Below are 21691 nucleotides of genomic sequence, written 5' to 3'. Positions count from 1 at the left end.
GAAGTCTTGAACAATAACATTATGCTGATTAGATGTATTGTTTGTGATATCGCAACTTATTGCACCATTTTGTCGGCTATATTTTAGCCTGTTGGTTCTATTGATCTGGTGTATATTTATAATGTTTCTGTATTTTTCAGGACCCCTTGAAAATGTCAATCATTTCTTCTGCTCTCTCTCACCTGTCTCAAGATACATCTCACTATTTCTAAATGTCTTACTGTATCTCTCTCTCTCTCTGTCCATTTCTGTCTCAATTTTGAGCTTGCTCTCTTTAACCCTCCATCTACCAACGGCTTTTCGTTCACAATGCCACTGTTTGCCCAGGCAGCTAGAGGAAGATCCATCTACGAGACAAGCTTTTTCATATCCGTCTCTCTCTCTCCCTGTAGCAGAGGTCTAAGCACTCTGTTTAACTGTGAATTCTGATTTTGAAGACTAAAACCACAGAAATGTCATCTGAGAGATTCAGGGTGTGAGAAAAAAAAGCCCATTCATTTGTCTCCAAGTGTCACTATCAATGATATACCTTAGAACTGTCTATAAAAAGAAGACAACCGGAGTAATATTGTGTTCAAGCCTCAGTGAGCTTAATTAAATTGGCTTTGAGGCACTTATGCCAAGGTCAAGAGGTTCCAGGAGATTTGTCTCCGAGAGGCGTTTGTGGAACATGATCTAAAGGTACAATGTCATAGGGTCAAATATATTTTTTTTTTAATGTAAAAATGTATAAATATATATATACACATACACGACATGACCAGTATGTGGACACCTGCTCGTCGAACATCTCATTCCAAAATGATGCGCATTAATATGGAGTTGGTGTCCCATTTGTTGCTATAATAATTCTCTTCTGGGAAGACTTTCCACTAGATGTTGGAACATTGCTGCAGGGACTTGCTTTCATTCAGCCCCAAGAGCATTAGTGAGGTTGGGCACTGATGTGGGGTGATTAGGCCTGGCTCGCAGTTGGCGTTCCAATTTATCCCAAAGGTGTTCGATAGGGTTATGATTTCCCTTCACTGGAACTAAGGGCCTAGCCCAAACCATGAAAAACAGCTCCAAACCATTATTCCTCCACCAAACTTTACAGTTGGCACTATGCATTGGGGCAGGTAGCGTTCTCCAAACCAGATTTGTCCATATATGGATTCGTGATTCATCACTCCAGAGAACGCATTTCAAGGAGTGTCCACATACTTTTGTTTATATAGTGTGTGTATACAGTATATATATATATACAGTGCCTTGCGAAAGTATTCGGCCCCCTTGAACTTTGCGACCTTTTGACACATTTCAGGCTTCAAACATAAAGATATAAAACTGTATTTTTTTGTGAAGAATCAACAACAAGTGGGACACAATCATGAAGTGGAATGACATTTATTGGATATTTCTAACTTCTTTAACAAATCAAAAACTGAAAAATTGGGCGTGCAAAATTATTCAGCCCCTTTACTTTCAGTGCAGCAAACTCTCTCCAGAAGTTCAGTGAGGATCTCTGAATGATCCAATGTTGACCTAAATGACTAATGATGATAAATACAATCCACCTGTGTGTAATCAAGTCTCCGTATAAATGCACCTGCACTGTGATAGTCTCAGAGGTCCGTTAAAAGCACAGAGAGCATCATGAAGAACAAGGAACACACCAGGCAGGTCCGAGATACTGTTGTGAAGAAGTTTAAAGCCGGATTTGGATACAAAAAGATTTCCCAAGCTTTAAACATCCCAAGGAGCACTGTGCAAGCGATAATATTGAAATGGAAGGAGTATCAGACCACTGCAAATCTACCAAGACCTGGCCGTCCCTCTAAACTTTCAGCTCATACAAGGAGAAGACTGATCAGAGATGCAGCCAAGAGGCCCATGATAACTCTGGATGAACTGCAGAGATCTACAGCTGAGGTGGGAGACTCTGTCCATAGGACAACAATCAGTCGTATATTGCACAAATCTGGCCTTTATGGAAGAGTGGCAAGAAGAAAGCCATTTCTTAAAGATATCCATAAAAAGTGTTGTTTAAAGTTTGCCACAAGCCACCTGGGAGACACACCAAACATGTGGAAGAAGGTGCTCTGGTCAGATGAAACCAAAATTGAACTTTTTGGCAACAATGCAAAACGTTATGTTTGGCGTAAAAGCAACACAGCTGAACACACCATCCCCACTGTCAAACATGGTCGTGTCAGCATCATGGTTTGGGCCTGCTTTTCTTCAGCAGGGACAGGGAAGATGGTTTAAATTGATGGGAAGATGGATGGAGCCAAATACAGGACCATTCTGAAAGAAAACCTGATGGAGTCTGCAAAAGACCTGAGACTGGGACGGAGATTTGTCTTCCAACAAGACAATGATCCAAAACATAAAGCAAAATCTACAATGGAATGGTTCAAAAATAAACATATCCAGGTGTTAGAATGGCCAAGTCAAAGTCCAGACCTGAATCCAATCGAGAATCTGTGGAAAGAACTGAAAACTGCTGTTCACAAATGCTCTCCATCCAACCTCACTGAGCTCGAGCTGTTTTGCAAGGAGGAATGGGAAAAAATGTCAGTCTCTCGATGTGCAAAACTGATAGAGACATACCCCAAGCGACTTACAGCTGTAATCGCAGCAAAAGGTGGCGCTACAAAGTATTAACTTAAGGGGGCTGAATAATTTTGCACGCCCAATTTTTCAGTTTTTGATTTGTTAAAAAAGTTTGAAATATCCAATAAATGTCGTTCCACTTCATGATTGTGTCCCACTTGTTGTTGATTCTTCACAAAAAAAATACAGTTTTATATCTTTATGTTTAAAGCCTGAAATGTGGCAAAAGGTCGCAAAGTTCAAGGGGGCCGAATACTTTCGCAAGGCACTGTTTACACACTATATATACAAAAGTAATGCCATTCTAAATCTTGGCAGAGTCTTCTTGTAATATATATAAAGATACTGTATATATATATATATAAATATATATTACAAGAAAGCTCTGCCAAGATTTAGAATGACATTATAAAGATTTACACCTTGTCACAATCCTCCACTTTACAGTAGAATCCATATTTATCAACACAATTGCATCATTCTCTAAAGAGAGACAGATATGCCATGCCCCTGAGTGAAACACAAAGCGCCAATAGAAGTGCCCAAGGTCAACAAGTGAAAAGGAAAAAATGCAACGATCCAGCTTTCCTAAAATATAGTTGCCGATTCGGCTTAAAAAGGTTGCCGGCAAAGTGCCATACTTTGATAGATGTTGTTGAGGGTTTGACAGGGGTTGCTGAAGGAGTCAGTTATTCATATCTTAGATGCCTGGATCCAGATCAGACTCAAATACCTGATATTCCTTCAGTCAAAGGAACCCTTAAAATGCTATAGCGGAAAATGGGCTCCATGCTTCAAATGAAACCCCTCTGTGCTGCTGTCTGTATTTGTGGCATTCATAGGGACATAACAAAAGCTAATTTGATTGCCTTTATGTCTGGTTATGCACTGTACCAGTTATAAGTTTGGACACACCTACTCATTCAAGGGTATTTCTTTATTTTTACTATTTTCTACATTGTAGAATAATAGTGAAGACATCAACACTATGAAATAACATGTGGAATCATGTAGTAACCAAAAAAGTGTTAAACTTATTCTTCCAAGTAGCCACCCTTTGTCTTGATGACAGCTTTGCACACTCTTGGCATTCTCTTAATCAGGTAGTATCCTGAAATGCTTTTCCAACAGTCTTGAAGGAGTTCCCACATACGCTGAGCACCTGTTGGCTGCTTTTCCTTCACTCTGTGGTCCAACTCATCCCAAACGATCTCAATTGGGTTGAGGGTGGGGGATTGTGGAGGCCAGGTCATCTGATGCAGCAATCCATCACTCTTCTTCTTAGTCAAATAGCCCTTACACAGCCTGGAGGTGTGTTGGGTCATTGTCCAGTTGAAAAACAAATGATAGTCCCACTAAGCGCAAACCAAATGGGATGGTGTACCGCTGCAGAAAGCTGTGATAGTCATGCTGATTAAGTGTGCCTTGAATTCTAAATAAATCACAGACAGTGTCACCAGCAAAGCACCCCCACACCATCACACCTCCTCCTCCATGCTTCATGGTGGGAACCACACAGATCATCCGTTCACATACTCTGCAAACCAAAAATCTCAATTTTGGACTCATCAGTCCAAAGGACACATTTCCACCGGTCTAATGTCCATTGCTCATGATTCTTGGACCAAGCAAGTCTCTTCTTATTATTGGTGTCCTTTAGTAGTGGTCTCTTTGCAACAATTTGACCATAAAGGTTTGATTCAGCAGTCTCCTCTGAACAGTTGATGTTGAGATGTGTCTGTTACTTGATTTATGTGAAGCATTTATTTGAGCTGCAATTTCTGAGGCTGGTAACTCTAAGGAACTTATCCTCTGCAGCAGAGGTAACTCTGGGTCTTCCTTTCCTGTGGCGGTCCTCATGAGAGCCAGTTTCATCATAGTGCTTGATGGTTTTTGAGACTGCACTTGAAGAAACTTTCAAAGTTCTTGAAATTTTCCGGATTGACTGACCTTCATGTCTAAAAGTAATGATGGACTGTCATTTTTCTTTGTTTGTTTGAGCTGTTCTTGCCCAAACATGGACTTGGTCTTTTACCAAATAAGGCTATCTCCTGTATACCACACCTACCTTGTCACAACAAAACTAATGCATACATGAACTATTAAGAAGGCACACCTGTTAATTGAAATGCACTCCAGGTGACTACCTCATGAAGCTGGTTAAGAGAATGCCAAGAGTGTGCAAAGCTGTCATCAAGGCAAAGCGTGGCTACTTTAAAGAATCTCTAAAATAAAATATATTTTCATTTGTTTAACACTTTTTTGGTTACTACATGATTCCATATGTGTTATTTCATAGTTTTGATGTCTTCACTATTATTCTACAATGTAGAAAAATGTAAAATATTAAGAAAAACCCTGGAATGATTAGACGTGTCCAAATTTTTGACAGGTTCTGTATATATATACATCTAGCCATCTATGGATCTATCTATGTTGGTGTCATATTGCTGCCAACGGACTGAGGAACCACAATGGTAAAAAGTCACTGTCTTGTTGTTGGTGATATTGTAACAAGTAAGCATTTCACTATATATAAAGCAACTTTGCTGCAAGATGCTGGTGTACCCTATTTATTTTCTTTTGATGCCCCATTACCAAGCTCACCTTGCTGTACAAAGGCTCCATAGACAATCCAGATGGCGCTCTGGAGGGAGGTGGACACAGAGGTGGCCTGGTGTCCCCCTGGGGGATTCTGGGAGCGGACTGACTGGACGCGCCTCAGGATGAAGATCATGACCCCAACCACGGGGATGGCGGCTGCGATGCACGCCCACACAGCCAGGTCAAAGGGTGCCAGGAGAGAGAAAATATTGATCTTCTCCTCTGACTTCCTCATCAGAATCCCCACGGAGTAGTCCAGGTAGCGCTTGCTAAAGTCCACCACGCTCTCCCTCTCTGGAGTTATGGTGATGGCTGACACTGCCAAGTCTGCTCGCTGTGGATAGATAGAGAGATACATGAGTTACAGCCATGACATTTAAGATGTTGGTTCAGAGATAATAATCTGTTTGTTGATGTTTGCCATTTCATTTTATCTTGAGGCCAAAGTCACAGAAAAAAGTGGATGTAATAACACTGTAAAATGTGTTATGGCTTTTTCGTTTGTTCTTTGTATGGGCTTGAAATGAAAGCAACAAGATTTTGCCCTCTGTTATTTCTTTCTTTCACACTTCTTGTTCTATTTCACACAACAGAAGGCCGTGCAGAAAAGGATGGGAAAACATTTGATACATTTACATATCGCAATATTATTTTTGGATGATATTATATCAATATTTGACTCCAAGTATCAATTTGTATTTAATGAATAAATAAAAATAAGTCAAATAAAATAATAAAATCCTCCAAAGTTATACTATAGGAAGGGTTATACTATAGGTAGGGTTATACTATAGAAGTTATACTATAGGTAGGATTATACTATATAAGTTATACTATAGGTAGGGTTATACTATAGAAGTTATACTATAGGTAGGGTTATACTATAGGTAGGGTTATACTATAGAATTTATACTATAGGTAGGGTTATACTATAGGTAGGGTTATACTACAGAAGTTATACTATAGGTAGGTTTATACTATAGAAGTTATACTATAGGTAGGGTTATACTATAGGTAGGGTTATACTATAGAAGTTATACTATAGGTAGGGTTATACTATAGAAATTGTACTATAGGGAGGGTTATACTATAGGTAGGGTTATACTATATTTATTTATCCGTTATTTTACCAGGTAAGTTGACTGACAACACGTTCTCATTTGCAGCAACGGCCTGGGGAATAGTTTCAGGGGAGAGGAGGGGGATGAATGAGCCAATTGTAAACTGGGGATTATTAGGTGACCGTGATGGTTTGAGGGCCAGATTGGGAATTTAGCCAGGACATCAGGGTTAACACCCCTACTCTCACGATAAGTCCATGGGATCTTTAATGACCTCAGAGAGTCAGGATACCCATTTAACATCCATCCGAAAGACGACACCCTACACAGGGCAGTGTCCCCAATCACTGCCCTGGGGAATTGGGAAGAGTGCCTCCTACTGGCCCTCCAACACCACTTCCAGCAGCATCTGATCTTCCATCCAGGAACTGACCAGGACCAACCCTGCTTAGCTTCAGAAGCAAGCCAGGGTGGTATGCAAATAGTAGTTATACTATAGGTAGGGTTATATTATTGAAGTTATTGAAGTTATACTATAGGTATAATTATACTATAGAAGTTATACTATAGGTAGGGTTAGTTAGCGCTATTCAGCTGTACCTGCGTCAAAACTCTGGTATTTGTCATACTATAGCTTGTTCTCCATCTTCTTTTTAAACAGTGAGCCAACATGTTTTCAGCACTTCTATTTCCCTACTGATGAGACCATGTTTTCTCATGCTCTCTCTCATCTCTCTGCAGCAGACATATAGTGAGCAATAAGTTTGGAACATCAAATTGCCCCAAAAAATTGCAGTATCGAATCACAATACATATAGAAGTGTGAGAATCACAATGCATATAGAAGTGTGAGAATCACAATACATATAGAAGTGTGAGAATCACAATACATATAGAAGTGTGAGAATCACAATGCATATAGAAGTGTGAGAATCACAATACATAAAGAAGTGTGAGAATCACAATACATAAAGAAGTGTGAGAATCACAATACATATAGAATCGTGAGAATCACAATACATATTATATTGGCACCTTAGTATTGTGATAATGAGGTCCCTGGCCCTAACGCAGACCTTTAGAGGTCAGACATTCCACATGGCAATCAACTAAATCCTTTTATTGTAAAACTTTATTGTAAAATGTAATCTCAAATGACAGAGTTACAGTACACTATCATATGTTGCTCGTGTCCAGTGGTGGTGTACCTGTTTTCCCCTCATTTCACAGCATTGTCACCACTCTGGTAATGGCATGGTTTTGGACACCTGCCGCTAGAGTGGGACCCTATGACACAAATCATATGTCTGGATTGTTGGGTTAAACACTAGTTCTCTAACTCAAGGCCATAATCAAAGATAAGTTCTCCCTCCATTAAGTGATGTTGTCCGCAGATTATCATTAGCATGAAGGGCTGAAAAGTAGCCCACCTGGGCTACATTCTCTGCAGTAAGCTCACTTACAGGAAATGACGGGACTTGCACATTGTGCAAACGATCGTAAAAAAGCCAACAACAGTCTTATTTCTACTGGTTATTCTCTACTCCATTGGGTGATATAATTGTCCCCTGCACACTCACTCCCCCCTGCCCACTCACTCCCCTACTGTTAGCATTGTCAGCCTGCTGAGTTGAAGTCCCTCCTGCACTGGTGGGACTGCTTTGTCTGGAGCAGCCTGACTGTCAGCCTGATGGCCAGACTATAGTGACCCACTCTGATGCAAACATAATTTGGCCATAACAGATCTGTCAAAAAAGCGAGCCATCACACTGAAGAACATGTGCGGTGAAGTTTCTTTCCAAGAAGGCCCAAACGCTAATGGACTCTACTCCACTACAGTCAGCTTCCAAGGGCTGAGATAACTGCAGCAATATGCAAGATGATGTCCCCAGAGCAGTCAACAGCAAACCATCGATCAACAGTACAAACTCCAGTTGTGATTGACAGACTTACCTTACTGATGAGATCTCCGATCATGCCGTTCCAGGAGCCATTTGAGGTAGGAGAGCCATACTTCCCATCAGCCACCTGGTAGATCTCATACTTGAAGCCCAGAATCTTGGCCAAAGAATCCAGAACATCGATGGAGAAGCCTTTGTAGCGTTTAGGTTGGCCAAGGATGTTCTCAGCTACCATCACAAAGGGATCCTCCTGTTGGATAACATAAATAACAAAACATCAGTTGGGCTTAGAAGTACAACTTAACTTTAACTACATGACTTGGCTCAACATCCTTGTGTAGCCAAAAGTTAAAACACTACTGTACATTTTACAGAGTTGTGTCTGTGTGCATTAAATCACAGTCCCATCATTTGCCAAAAGGCCAGCCTAGTTTCATTAACTGGTCCAGTTCAACCGACAGGTAGAACAGTATTTCTGTCATTTAGGACTTTTGTGTGACAACTTTCTGAAGACTAGCTGCAGTTTCTAAGTCAAACTTCATCTTCATAACACGTCTTCTGGGTGGTTGTTGACCTGTAACACCCATTACTGTGGATATGTGACACTTCATCAGGCAGAAAATACCACTCTAAATTTACTGCGGTAAACCATGGCTCTTCTTTATGGGAGAGAATGTCAGGGCTGAACTGAATGGGTGGAAAAGTGAGTTGAGGAGGAAAGCTGCTGGGGTGGACTGGAAAAACGACATGATTAAATGGCACTGCCAAGAGGAAGCCGAGCAGAACTTATTTGAATAAATATGGAGCAGGTAAATCTTGTGTGAAGAGAGAGAACAGAATGTTACTGGACCAGCAGCTAAGGAAGAGCTGTATGGTTGGAGTTTATGTCTTACTGATGTCCTAGATCAGGGCCGGCTCTAGCCACTAAGTGACATAAATGACTGCTTAGGGCCCTCGTGGCTGCTAGTTTTTAAGAACTCAGTCGGGGTTTCAATTTACTGTTGAGGGTTAGATTAGTAGAATACACAATTTCGAAATTTGGTTGTACATTAGCAGTTTTTCTCTAGTTATGTCAGTCACTGGTTTGCCAGGTAGCCAGTGGAGAGAATGGATAACACACACCACATGAACACCAGTCACAGCACAGAGGTAAACCAACCAATAATACCTCATACAATAAGAATGTTAGAGCAACTCAGAGGCAACTTCATAGACACAACTGACCAGAAAGAAACCTGTTATCAACCATCCGGGATTTGCAATCATCTGTATTACCTCCCAGTGGAGGAATGAGTGGGGCATGACTGTATAAACCAAATTTCAGTAGTCCCACAAAAAAATCAATACAGTTCAAAAAATGATAAAAAATGATAAACTCACACGCAACCTCCCTTACAGTAAGTACTGCTGTGCAAAAGATCCACAGCAGCACAAGAAAAAAGGGAGCACAGCACAATGAGAGAAAAACACTTTTCAGTGTAAAGGACTGAAGAGAGAAATAGAGAGAGCGAGAGAGGGCTTAGCTGTTGAAGGCTACTCCAGTGTTGAAGCTTCATTCGTACCTTCCTCCGCCTGACACACACTTTGGTTAGTTTAGTTTGTCTCATAAAAACTCCACAACAATGTTGCTAACGATCCATGCAATCAATGGAAAGAGCGGTCCCAACAGATTCTAAACACACAGTAGAGCTGTACACGGCGACCTGACTTAAAACATTCAGAAACTAAGGGCGGCGAAAATAAACAAGACTTCTGCAAACAGTTGCGCACACCGTCAAAACTGCCGCGCCAACCGAGAGCTATTACACTGAGACTGAAGAGCGATATTTATTTCCTCCTTCCTGACAGCTTGTGTGTTCCTAAAGTAGTGCAGGATGTGCAGAAGTGCAGGATTCCGCCACAAACTTGTAGTAATGATGGTTGAATTCCGAACGCAGGGCACGTGCCCAGGGGCCCTGACCTCCGGAGGTCCCCCATTGATTTTGTTAGTCACTCTCACTCAGATATCATATCAACATAGCATAAATCATTGCAAAATTAGTAGAATAACTGCAGGAAATTAGCTATAAAAGTGCAAAAATGTCTCTCTACCATAAGTCAAGATGACAATTTTTGGCCACTAAAATGTTGCTTCGGGCCCTCAAAGGGCCAGGGCCGGCCTTTTCGTAAGATCTACAGAGCCAGATGGAGAAGAAGACTGTTGGTATTGAGTTGGTTTGAGTTGGTAGTTGGTAGTGAGATGGCATTGAGTTGGCAGTGAGTTGGCAGTGAGTTGGTAGGGAGATGGCAGTGAGTTGGTAGGGAGAAGGCACTTACCAGTAATGTTACCACTTTGACCGTCACTCCTTGCATGCCGTTTTCTATCCGACTCTCCTTTAGACTACCGTTTAGCCCACGAGTTGAGTCCCAAGTTGCCAACTGAGAGAGAGAGGGAAAGTGAGGCGAGAAGGGAGAGGGAGTGTCAGGAATATAATTAAACAATCTATTATCTTCAGTGAAAACACAAATTGGTGTGTGATGACAAATCTAATCACCGTAGTTGGCACACATGACTCACTCACTTTTAAGAAGTACAGGGAACTGGCCACACAAATAGATGAGCTGGTCACCAAGGCAACAAGAGCTGCTTCTAGCATAGTAACAGGGTCCTCTATCTAAATGCTACATCAGTCGCACAGCTTGCAACCATACTGAGGGAGTACGGACTGAGCAACTTATCATGGCAATAGATGCTGATTGCTAGAGTTGGTGGTGATGACATTGATGATGATAATGATGATGGGAATGGAGATAATGATGTAGCCATTGAAGGTGGTGCCAACGACAATGCACTGCAAGGGTTACAAATAAAACAGAAACATTATTATGTTAATCTGAGAAAAAAATACATCTACTGTGTGAAAGGTTATTTCTCAAATATTTGACGGAAACAAATCCTTGTCCTTCAATGTGCTTCAGCTAGTGCAACTCAATGTATTATGCAACTAATACAACGACGTGAAGGCCAGTTTGACAGAATGACAGCCAATGAAAGCAGATAACACACATCCCATTGGTTTTAACCACCTCACCGAATCCCAATCCCTCACGGATATCAACTCTCGCTCTATTCTGGCTACCTTTGCACCTCACTGGGGAAGTAGAAGTTGTCTTTACTGTTAAGTTCTTAATCACAGTTGCTAGCTGGACAAAGAACTGACAGCTCTTTGGTAGCAGCCCAGGGACCAAGCTGACAGGACAAGAGAGCTGGCCTCAGGCCAGACACCAGGACTGTATCTGCACAGAGCATAGCTCAGTCTTCCATATGCAGCATGCCCTCTCACATGGCCGTCCTGCTGCCTACAGCCTATTACAATAATGGTGGGCTGAATGTTTCAAAACTAATATAAAACGCTTTTCTTATTAGCTTGTTTCAAATCATGTTTATAATTTTTTTTATTTGGTTTGTTGGGTTTGTTCCAATCACATACTTTCTTCCACTTTCTATCAGACCAGGAAATTTAAATTAATTTATTAACTCATTACAGTAAAACTTAATTTCACACAGTTAATCCCTTTTAGCACTATTCCCAGTAGTCGACTATTCACACAAACCCATTCATACAAAAGTTCAGTTAAGACCTTGGGAGTCTTTGTTCTGTGCCAATATAAGAGATCCTTCCCTGCTTTAATATGACACACAATCGTATACTGTGGTGTTGTCTATTGTCTGGATGGTGTAAAATCCTGTGCAACAGAGTGGACCTCCCAGTGCAGGAGACCTTACAACTTCCATTCACAACAAAGGACTTCAGTAACCCTGGAGAGGAGAACAAGAAAGAGGAATGGGAGATCAAAACTCTTAGCCATGGGTTATTTTAAGACTTGGGGATTTCATCACAAGCCCAACTCTAAACTTTGAACGCTGATAGCGTTATGAAATATTGAGTGCTCCCTCGCTCATTCCCTGTTTCTTTTTCTCTCAAATTGAACATGATTTGTTGGGTTTGAAAGAGCGCGAAAAAAAGATGAAGGAAAAAACATCTATTTGCGTAGTTTGAAAAGACAGGTTTTTCATGCTGTCTATACAGTGCATTCGGAAAGTATTCAGACCCCTTGACTTTTTCCACATTTTCTTAGGTTACAGACTTGTTCTAAATCATTTTTTAAAATCATCAATCTATACACAATACCCCCATAATGACAAAGCAAAAACGGGTTTTTAGAAATGTTTTCTAATTTATTAAAAATAAGAAACTGAAATATCACATTTACATAAGCATTCATAACCTTTACTCAGTACTTTGTTGAAGCACCTTTGGCAGCGATTACAGCCTCCAGTCTTCTTGGGTATGATGCTACAAGCTTGGCACACCTGTATATGGGAAGTTTCTCCCATTCTTCTCTGCAGATCATCTCAAGCTCTGTCAGGTTGGATGGGGAGAGTCCCTGCACAGCTATTTTCTTTAATACGGTTTAATAAGGTTGTAACGTAACAAAATGTGGAAAAAGTCCATTGGTCTGAATACTTCCCGAAGGCACTGTATACTGTATCAGTGGTTGTGGAAAGCATGGTAAGAATGTTTCAATGAAAGTACACATTTGTTTATATATGCCTACTGTGCAGTGTACAAAGCAGGATCAATGCCAGTAATGTGGATTCTGTGAGAAGCCTTTGTCTATCATTTACCGCCAATGTAAGCCTAAACAGAAACATCTAGCGATCAATGTCAATACATTCAGGACAGAACATACTCTGTGAGTGTACAAACACTACTGTATGTCCAAATAGAAAATACAGACAACAGGATAGTGATGATCTGATGTTCCTTTGTCCCTCAAAACTCTCATGGTCCAGCCTCTGCTTCTTCTTGAAGACCTTCAGATTATGCTGCAAAACAGGGGACTCTCTTACTCATACTTAATCACTGTACAAAGAAAGTCTGATTGGTTCTCTGACTTCCAAAGATAGTGTAATGATCTTTCTGTGTTTCTATAGGGAATTCATTTGGTGTGTGGGTGGGATATTAGACATTTTAGTCATTATCCAGAGAGACATATAGGAGCAATTAGGGTTAAGTGCCTTGCTCGGGGGCACATCAACAGATTTTCCACCTAGTTGGCTCAGGGATGGTTATTGGCCTAACTCTCATAATCGCTAAGCTACATGCCAGATAGCAACATTCGGTTGTCTTCTAAACTCTAACTTTAAGCATCAGCTGTCAGAGCAGTTTACCGATCACTGTACCTGTACACAGCCAATCACACCCAACTACCTCATCCCCATATTGTTATTTATCTTCTTGTTCTTTTGCACCCCCGTATCTCTACTTGCACATCATCATCTGCACATCTATCACTCCAGTGTTAATGCTAAATTGTAATTATTTTGCCTCTATGGCTTATTTATTGCCTTACATCCCTACTCATCTACATTTGCACACACTGTACATAGATTTTTTTCTATTGTGTTATTGACTGTACGCTTGTTTATTTGTAACTCTGTGTTGTTGTTTTGTTGCACTGCTTTGCTTGGCCAGGTCGCAGTTGAAAATGAGAACTTGTTCTCAACTGGCCTCCCTGGTTAAATAAAAGTGAAATAATTGTAAAAAATAAAATTAAAAAGTATGATGATGAAGATCAGCTTGTCTTTGCACCTGGTCAATGTCTATTACAATCTAGTCTAACACGTCCGTATTCATTTGGTCCTTGTGCGTGTGCTTGTGTGTGTGCGTGTGTGTGTGTGTGTGTGTGCACGCTAAATGTCACTGCTTTCTCCCTGCTTCACATGGGGCTATTTTCCCCATGAGTGGGCAGGTCCTCTGGGTACCACAGAGAACTCTCTCCAGGCCCTTTACTAAACACTTCTACTACACAAAGGTCATACAAAAGAACACAGCCATGTCCTTTGTGACATGCAGATAACACATGAAGGAGATAAGAACGCTACAAGATGTACTGTAATGTCTAAAACAATTTTCAATAGATGTGTTTATTTGTAACACTTTACAATACATTTAGAGTGCACTTGCATGCCCGCATGTGTCTTAGTGCAGAGATCAACACAAAATGACTAACTTTGTGTCACGCTCTGACCTTAGTTCCTATTTTGGTTTGGTCGGGGCGTGAGTTGGGGTGGGCATTCTATGTTGTTTTTCTATGTTTTCTTTTTTATGTGTTTGGCCTGGTATGGTTCCCAATCAGAGGCAGCTGTCTATCATTGTTTCTGATTGAGAACCATACTTAGGTAGCCTTTTCCCACCTGGTGATTGTGGGTAGTTATTTCCTGTTTTGTGTTTTCACCTTTTAGGACTGTTTTGATTTTCATTTCTTACATTCACTTTGTTATTTTGTATTTTCGTGTTCTGTGAATATAAATAATCATGGACACTTACCACGCTGCGTTTTGGTCCGACCCTTCCTACTCCTCATCTGATGAAGACGAAGATCTTACAGAACTACCCACCACCAACGGACCAAGCAGCGTGGTAAGGAAGAGCAGAGGATGATGGACTCATGGACATGGGAGGAGATATTGGACGGTAAGGGACCCTCGAGTCAGGCCTGGGGAATATCGTCGCCCGAAAGCTGAACTGGAGGCGGCGAAAGCGGAGAGGCGGCGATATGAGGTAAGGCGGCGCAGCAGGTACGAGAGGCAGCCCCCCCCCCCAAAAAAAAAATATGGGGGGGGGCACACGGGGAGATTGGCGGAGTCAGGCGATAGACCTGAGCCAACTCCCCGTGCTTACCGGAAGCAGCATAGTACTGGTCAGGCACCGTGTTATGTGGTGAAGCGCACGGTGTAGCCAGTGCACGCTCATAGCCCAGAGTGCTATAGGCTAGCCCCCCGCAAGTGCCATGCGAGAGTAGGCATCCAGCCAGGGCGGATCGTGCCAGCCCAGCGTGTTTGGTCTCCGGTGCGCCGTTTCGGCCCAGGGTATCCTGTCTCTGATTGAAAACCATACTTAGGTATCCTTTTCCCACCTGGTGATTGTGGGTAGTTGTTTCCTGTTTTGTGTTTTCAACTTTCATCTCTTTCATCTCTTACATTCACTTTGTTATTTTGTATTTTCGTGTTCTGTGAATATAAATAATCATAGACACTTACCACGCTGCGTTTTGGTCCGATCCTTCCTACTCCTCATCCGATGACGACGAAGATCGTTACACTTTGACCTAGCATGATTTTTTTCTCCATATAGGATTGTATTTCAAGAAAAGCTCTGACGAAGGCCTTGAGGCCGATACGTAAAACTTAATGAAGAGCAGTGATACTAGCAAGAGTAGTGTGCGGGTTTCTTATTTTTTCTCATCTTATTCAACTGTTACCCTGCACCTGCAACGAAGGTTACTCAGATGTGCGATTGCCTTTTGAATTGAGAAAGGTAGAGAAACACAAATGAATAAATTACTAATGATTTTGTAATGTTCTTCTTCTTGGAAAGGAAAGGCTGCTGTGACGACTATAGTCTATGACAGCTATTGACACTGATATGGTAACTGCAGGCTTATCTAGTTTATAACTATCCATAACAGAACTCCACAACACTGAACTATGCAAAGGATGTCAAAACACCTTACACTCAAAACTACATCATGATCTTCAGCATCAGTTCCACGTTGGCAAGGGAATATACTGTTCATTTTCACAGTCCCCTCCAAAAGGCCTCATTAAAACAGTTTGCCTTGTTTGAGCTATTTCCACCATCCGCACCAAAAGCCTGATGTTTACATATCGACATCCCCATCACACCACCAAGATCCTAATTTGCCACAAAATTCTTACTCCCTCGTAGTCTGCCATGCAGTGTGTGTGTGTGCGTAGAGAGGTCTTTCTGAATATTTTTAGTCCCATGGTTACCTTTGTGTCCCTTAACTGGGATAAAACGATGGGGCGGGGTCTGAAGCTTTACCCCACTCCCCCTGGAATATATGATAAACAATCGTAGCGTACAAAATTACATTTTAAAGAGCTCCAAAGCAGAGACAGGCAGATGTGGTGCCTGTCTGTCATTCTAGCTTCCCACGAGCTTCCACTACTCTATCTCTGCGTTAGATGGTAATAGAGAATAAGAGAGGGAAGGAATGCGAGAGAGAGAAAGAGAGGGTGGTAAAAGAGAGATTACCTATCGACTTCCCTGCGAAGATTACATCGCTCAGAGAAGAGCCAATGAGGGTCATGGCATATGGCTAGGATGGAAGTCCTATGTTACCTAAGGGACTTCTTTCTCTTACACTCACTCTCTCTTTTCATCTGTTTCTCTTACTGTCTATTTCTATCTGTGTACGATATGTATTCAGGAGGAATAACAGACAAATGAATAGCTTTTTAAATGAGAAACATGAGTAGGAACTCATTAACTAAATCTGCTGACTGAACCAAGAAACTAAGTGCACATATAGCAACTAGGAAATAGTATTTCACTCTTCATTTGGTTCAGACCCCAATAGTTACTTCAACTGAGAGGCATCAGGTCATTGAAACAATGGACTGAATGCAGATACATGATGATGTAGGAGAGGTAACCGAGAGGACCAGAAAAGTAACATGATAATGTCCTTAGATCCTACTCAATATTATATTCCAAAGTGAGACTGTTGTTTGTGATGTCCGACATGAGAAAGCTGAATCAGTCCCACACTCATCACCAGGGGCATCTTTACCAATATTGTGTAGAAACTATTTTAAAATACTACTTGTGAATGGAATTTAGAATTTCGTATCAAACATTCCTGTGAGCGTCACGCCCACACCAGCAAGAGATAACCATTGTTAAATATCAATTGTTCTCACCTTTGGTGCTCTGCAAATAACCTTGGCTATTTGCATTTCGAAACACCCCTAATGAATCATTTATGCTATAAATCCTCACTTTAAACCATGTGGGGAATATACAATGCCTTACGATGAAATACAAAGTCGCAAACAAAAAAAGGCAGATTTTGCTGATCTGCAGAATGAACAAATCCCGCGTACCACCTGGCCACATTGCCACCACGTTCAACAGCGCCATTTGCAATCTTTTGCGCATCACATAACCTATCACCTGCACATTAAGAGTGGCCTGTTCTGTTGAACTCGTTTTGGGATGGTGCTCTTATGGTGATGTTGGTGTCGTCTATTGCTCCGTTCATATTTGGATGGCAAAGAAACTCCTCTGGACTTCAACCTGTTGTGCGATGGTGTATGGTAATTTACAGTTCCTTTTTCCGATGATTGCATCCAAAACATTGGCTAATCGAGGGCTGTGAGATGCCAACCGGCAAACCCCCGCTAAAAAGTGCCCGTTTCCAAAAACCTGAGGGTGGAGATCACTTGGATGTGCACCGGAATGGCATGTGCTTGATTTTTTAAAGTAGGTCTTAAACCCTCGCAAAAATCCTATTAGATTGGTTTTGGGAAGCAATATCTGATGAGCCAATCTATACTTTCTGCAAAAAAAGTATCACCTGTCTCTAAAAACCCTCTCTCTGTGAAATGCAGAGTGTGCCAAATCTTCCAACAGAGCAAGATCAGCCTCTCATTCGATATCCCATTATCTCAGTCTTTTATAGTGGTGTTTCACTTTCACATGTGCATCTAATTTAACAAATACTGTACTTTATTTGGATTATTATTGTAAGAAATACACTGATGTGGTCAAATGATATGACTGTCAAGATATGTTGTATGAATTCACAATGGAAATACAATGAATTTGAAATATTATTACATTTTTACTCTTTACATTTTCAATATATACAGTGCATTTGAAAAGTATTCAGACTTTTTCCACATTTTGTTATGTTACAGCCTTATTCTAAAATTGATTAAATTGTTTTTTTCCCCTCATAAATCTACACACAATACCACATAATAACAAAAGCAAAAACAGTTTTTTAGACATTTTTGCAAATGTATTAAAAATACAAAACTGAAATATCACATTTACATAAGTATTCAGACCCTTTACCCAGTACTTTATTGAAGCACTTTGGCAGCGATTACAGCGTCAAGTCCTCCTGGGTATGACGCTACAAGCTTGGCACACCTGTATTTGGAGAGTATCTCCCATTCTTCTCTGCAGATCCTCTCAAGCTCTGTCAGGTTGGATGGGTGTCGCTGCACAGCTATTTTCAGGTCTCTCCAGAGATGTATGATCGATCGGGTTCAAGTCCGTGTGTCTTTCTATATCATGTCCAATCAATTGGATTTACCACAGGTGGACCCCAATCAAGTTGTAGAAGCATCTCAAGGATGATCAATGGAAACAGGATACACATAAGCCAAATTTAGAGTCTCATAGCAAAGGGACAGAATACTTACGTAAATAATAATATATATATATTTTTAATACATTTGCAAACATTTCTAAAAACTTGTTTTCGCTTTGTCATTATGGGGTATTGTATTTGATCCATTTTAGAATGAGAGAGTAACGAAACAACATTTGGAAAAAGTCAAGGGGTCTGAATAATTTCCGTATGCACTGTATTTACCCCATCCTACGCTTGACAAGCCATTCCCCTATTCCACCACTTTGCACTGTGAGTGCGTATGGTCATGGCTGTGCATGCATTTATGCACACTCTCATGCAAACGTTCATATTCATAAATCTCACACTTTGCATGGAAATTATTCTACGCATGTTTTACGCACAAATGATTGCCTACGCATGATTGACAAATGAGGCCCCTGGAACATATGAACAGGCCATTAAAGGGAAAGAGGAGGGAAAGAGGAGAGCTACTTGTGTTTGTGTCTTTTGTCCCCAGTAAATGGTCATGCTGCTAGAGGAAGGCAGACAGGTATACTGATAATGAACAACAACACTGAATGCATCTGGCATACCATTAGCTGACCCTCCCGTGCCCTGCCTCTAATGATTTCAAGAAACCAGTGTTCCAGTGTTTGTGTGTTCTCTGCATGCTGTCTCTTATGTGTCTGCACCTGTTTTTCAGCACAGGTAGTGTCCTCATCTGACCATGTGTGTAGTATGCATGTAACAATAATAATAATAATTGATTACATTTGCAAAGCGCATTTCATTATACAGAATAATCTCAAAAGTGCATTAAAAATAAATATACGTATATATTTTTTACCTATACTGTGTGTGTGTGTGTGTGTGTGTGTGTGTGTGTGTGTGTGTGTGTGTGTGTGTGTGTGTGTGTGTGTGTGTGTGTGTGTGTGTGTGTGTGTGTGTGTGTGTGTGTGTGATTTCCGCATTTGCTAATGGCCATATTATGATGAATTGGCTTCATAACTCCAGTTAGGTAGTCTAGTGATTAAATCTTCATTACAGCGCCCAGTCTCTCCCTGCTCCACATAGATTGCCAGTAAACTAATTTCCTCTTTATTCTGCAGTAATTTTATGACTGAACCAACAGCAAACAACTCTCACAGTACACACAAACAAATCATACTGGTTAGGGTTAGTTCGTTTTCGCACACCGTCCCATCGTTTTATCCCAGTTAAGAGACACAAAGGTAACCATGGGATTGAAAAATATATTCAGAAAGAGCTCCCTACACACACAACACACACACACACACACCTTGACGTTTGGTCTCCAAATGAATGTTGTCTAATTTCCTCTTGTGGCTCTTCCAATTGAGATACTGACCCACTAATGAGTATCAGAAGTAAATCTGTGATAGCTATTGAAACACTGCACTACACTGTATCTGCAGAACATAGTATGTATCTCTTTAAGCTGGTATCGTTGTCTTGGTCTCAGCTCCACTCTATTGCCTGATGGAGATCTCCAGTAGAGGGCACTCTTCCTCTTGACACTTGACAACTACATTCATACCCCTTGCCTTCTTCCACATTTTGCTGTTACAGGCTGGATTCAAAATTCTATTGAAAATGAAATCCATAAATATCCCATTTACATAAGTACTCACAACCCTGAGTCAATACTTTGTAGAAGCACCTTTGGTAGTGATTACAGCTGTGAGTCTTTCTGGGTAAGTCTCACCTGGATGTTTCCCATTATTATTTTCTAAATTATTCAAGCTCTGTCAAATTGGTTGTTGATCATTGTTTGACAGTCATTTTCAGGTCTTTCCATAGTTTTTATACCAGATTTAAGTCAAAACTGTAACTTGGCCACTCAGGAACATTCACTGTCTTCTTGGAATCTGTGTTTGAAATTCACTGCTCGACTGAGGAACCTTACAGGTAATTGTATGTGTGGGGTACATAGAAGAGGTAGTCATTCAAAAATTATGTTAAACACTATTATTGCACACAGAGTGAGTCCATGCAACTTATTATGTGACCTGTTAAGCAATTTTTACTCCTGAACTTATTTAGGCTTGCCATAACAAAGGGGTTGCATACTTATTGACTCAAGACACTTCAACTTTTCATTTGTAATTCATTTGTAAAACATTTGAAAAACATAATTCCACTTTGCCATTATGGTGTATTGTGTCTATGCCAGTGACCAACAATCTTAATTGAATACATTTTTAATTCCGGCTATAAAACACAACAAAATGTGTAAAAAGTCAAGCGGTGTGGAAACTTTCTGAAGGCACTGATTGCGTATTTTCTTTCATGACACGGAAAAAAACGTATCAATATGACAAACAAACTGCGAGTGAAACGGGATGTCCATTTGCGTTGTTCAATATTGACTCACCCGTTTGACATCTTTACCAAACGTCTCACTGTAGCTGGTCCCCAGGATCTCAAACTGGACGTGGGAGTTGGAACCTCCTGCACGGAAGTCCATCATTCCTGTGAGCCCGGTGATCCGTCTCTATGGCAACAACATAATAACAAGGATATTTTAAGTGGTCTCTAATCAAACAATCAAAAATCAAATGTACTGTATTTTACTGTATCACCACTTGGTATCGCAACTGCTCGGCCTCCGACCGCAAGGCACTACAGAGGTAGTACGAACGGCCCAGTACATCACTGGGGTCAAGCTTCTTGCCATCCAGGACCTCTATACCAGGCGGTGTCAGAGGAAGTCCCTAAAAATTGCGAAAGACTCCAGCCACCCTAGTCATAGACTGTTCTCTCTGCTACCGCACAGCAAGTGGAACCGGAGCGCCAAGTCTAGTTCCAAAAGGCTTCTTAACAGTTTTCACAGTACCTGTTCTATTAGGCGCATGTGACAAATAACATTTGATTTGATGGTGCTTGCAATGCCAGGGTGGTGGGTTCAATTCCCATGGGGGACCAGTACAAACAAATGAATGCCCCCACTAATGTAAGTCGCTCTGGATAAGAGCTCCTGCTAAATGACTAAATTGGAAGTGAGTGGTTGAGTGAAATTGTGATTAGTCATCATGACTTCAAAAGAGAACCATTATTATTACAATAAGTGGTTGACTTTTTTTTACATTTTCATGAAAACACTTTTGTTCATTTATAAATTATTCATTTTATGAAGTTTTAAATCACAGCCTCTAAATTGATATAATCAAGTATATTTTGTTCCAGTATTTTGTTAATTTGGATAAACTCAAAAGACGGAATCATTCTGCTTGTATATCTGTTTTCAAAGAGCTTAGATTCATGTGAGAAGAATGCCACATGAGAACGAAA

At 40.8% G+C, this 21691-nt stretch overlaps 1 protein-coding gene across 1 annotated transcript in view; it reads right to left on the bottom strand.

Annotated features, from left to right (window-relative positions):
- LOC139417489 (glutamate receptor ionotropic, delta-1-like) overlaps positions 1-21691 on the bottom strand; it is a 346221-nt gene that overhangs the window by 21278 nt on the left and 303252 nt on the right. Inside the window, exons 8-11 of the mRNA XM_071166764.1 lie at positions 20775-20894; positions 10478-10579; positions 8214-8411; positions 5203-5533 (exon numbers count right to left, since the gene is read on the bottom strand). Coding sequence (XP_071022865.1) covers positions 5203-5533; positions 8214-8411; positions 10478-10579; positions 20775-20894 — 751 coding nt within the window. The remainder of the gene's footprint in view (positions 1-5202; positions 5534-8213; positions 8412-10477; positions 10580-20774; positions 20895-21691) is intronic.

The sequence above is a fragment of the Oncorhynchus clarkii genome, chromosome 1, assembly GCF_045791955.1.
Source record: "Oncorhynchus clarkii lewisi isolate Uvic-CL-2024 chromosome 1, UVic_Ocla_1.0, whole genome shotgun sequence".
In the NCBI taxonomy this organism is placed as follows: domain Eukaryota; kingdom Metazoa; phylum Chordata; class Actinopteri; order Salmoniformes; family Salmonidae; genus Oncorhynchus; species Oncorhynchus clarkii.
This window is presented reverse-complemented; position numbering and strand designations above follow the sequence as displayed.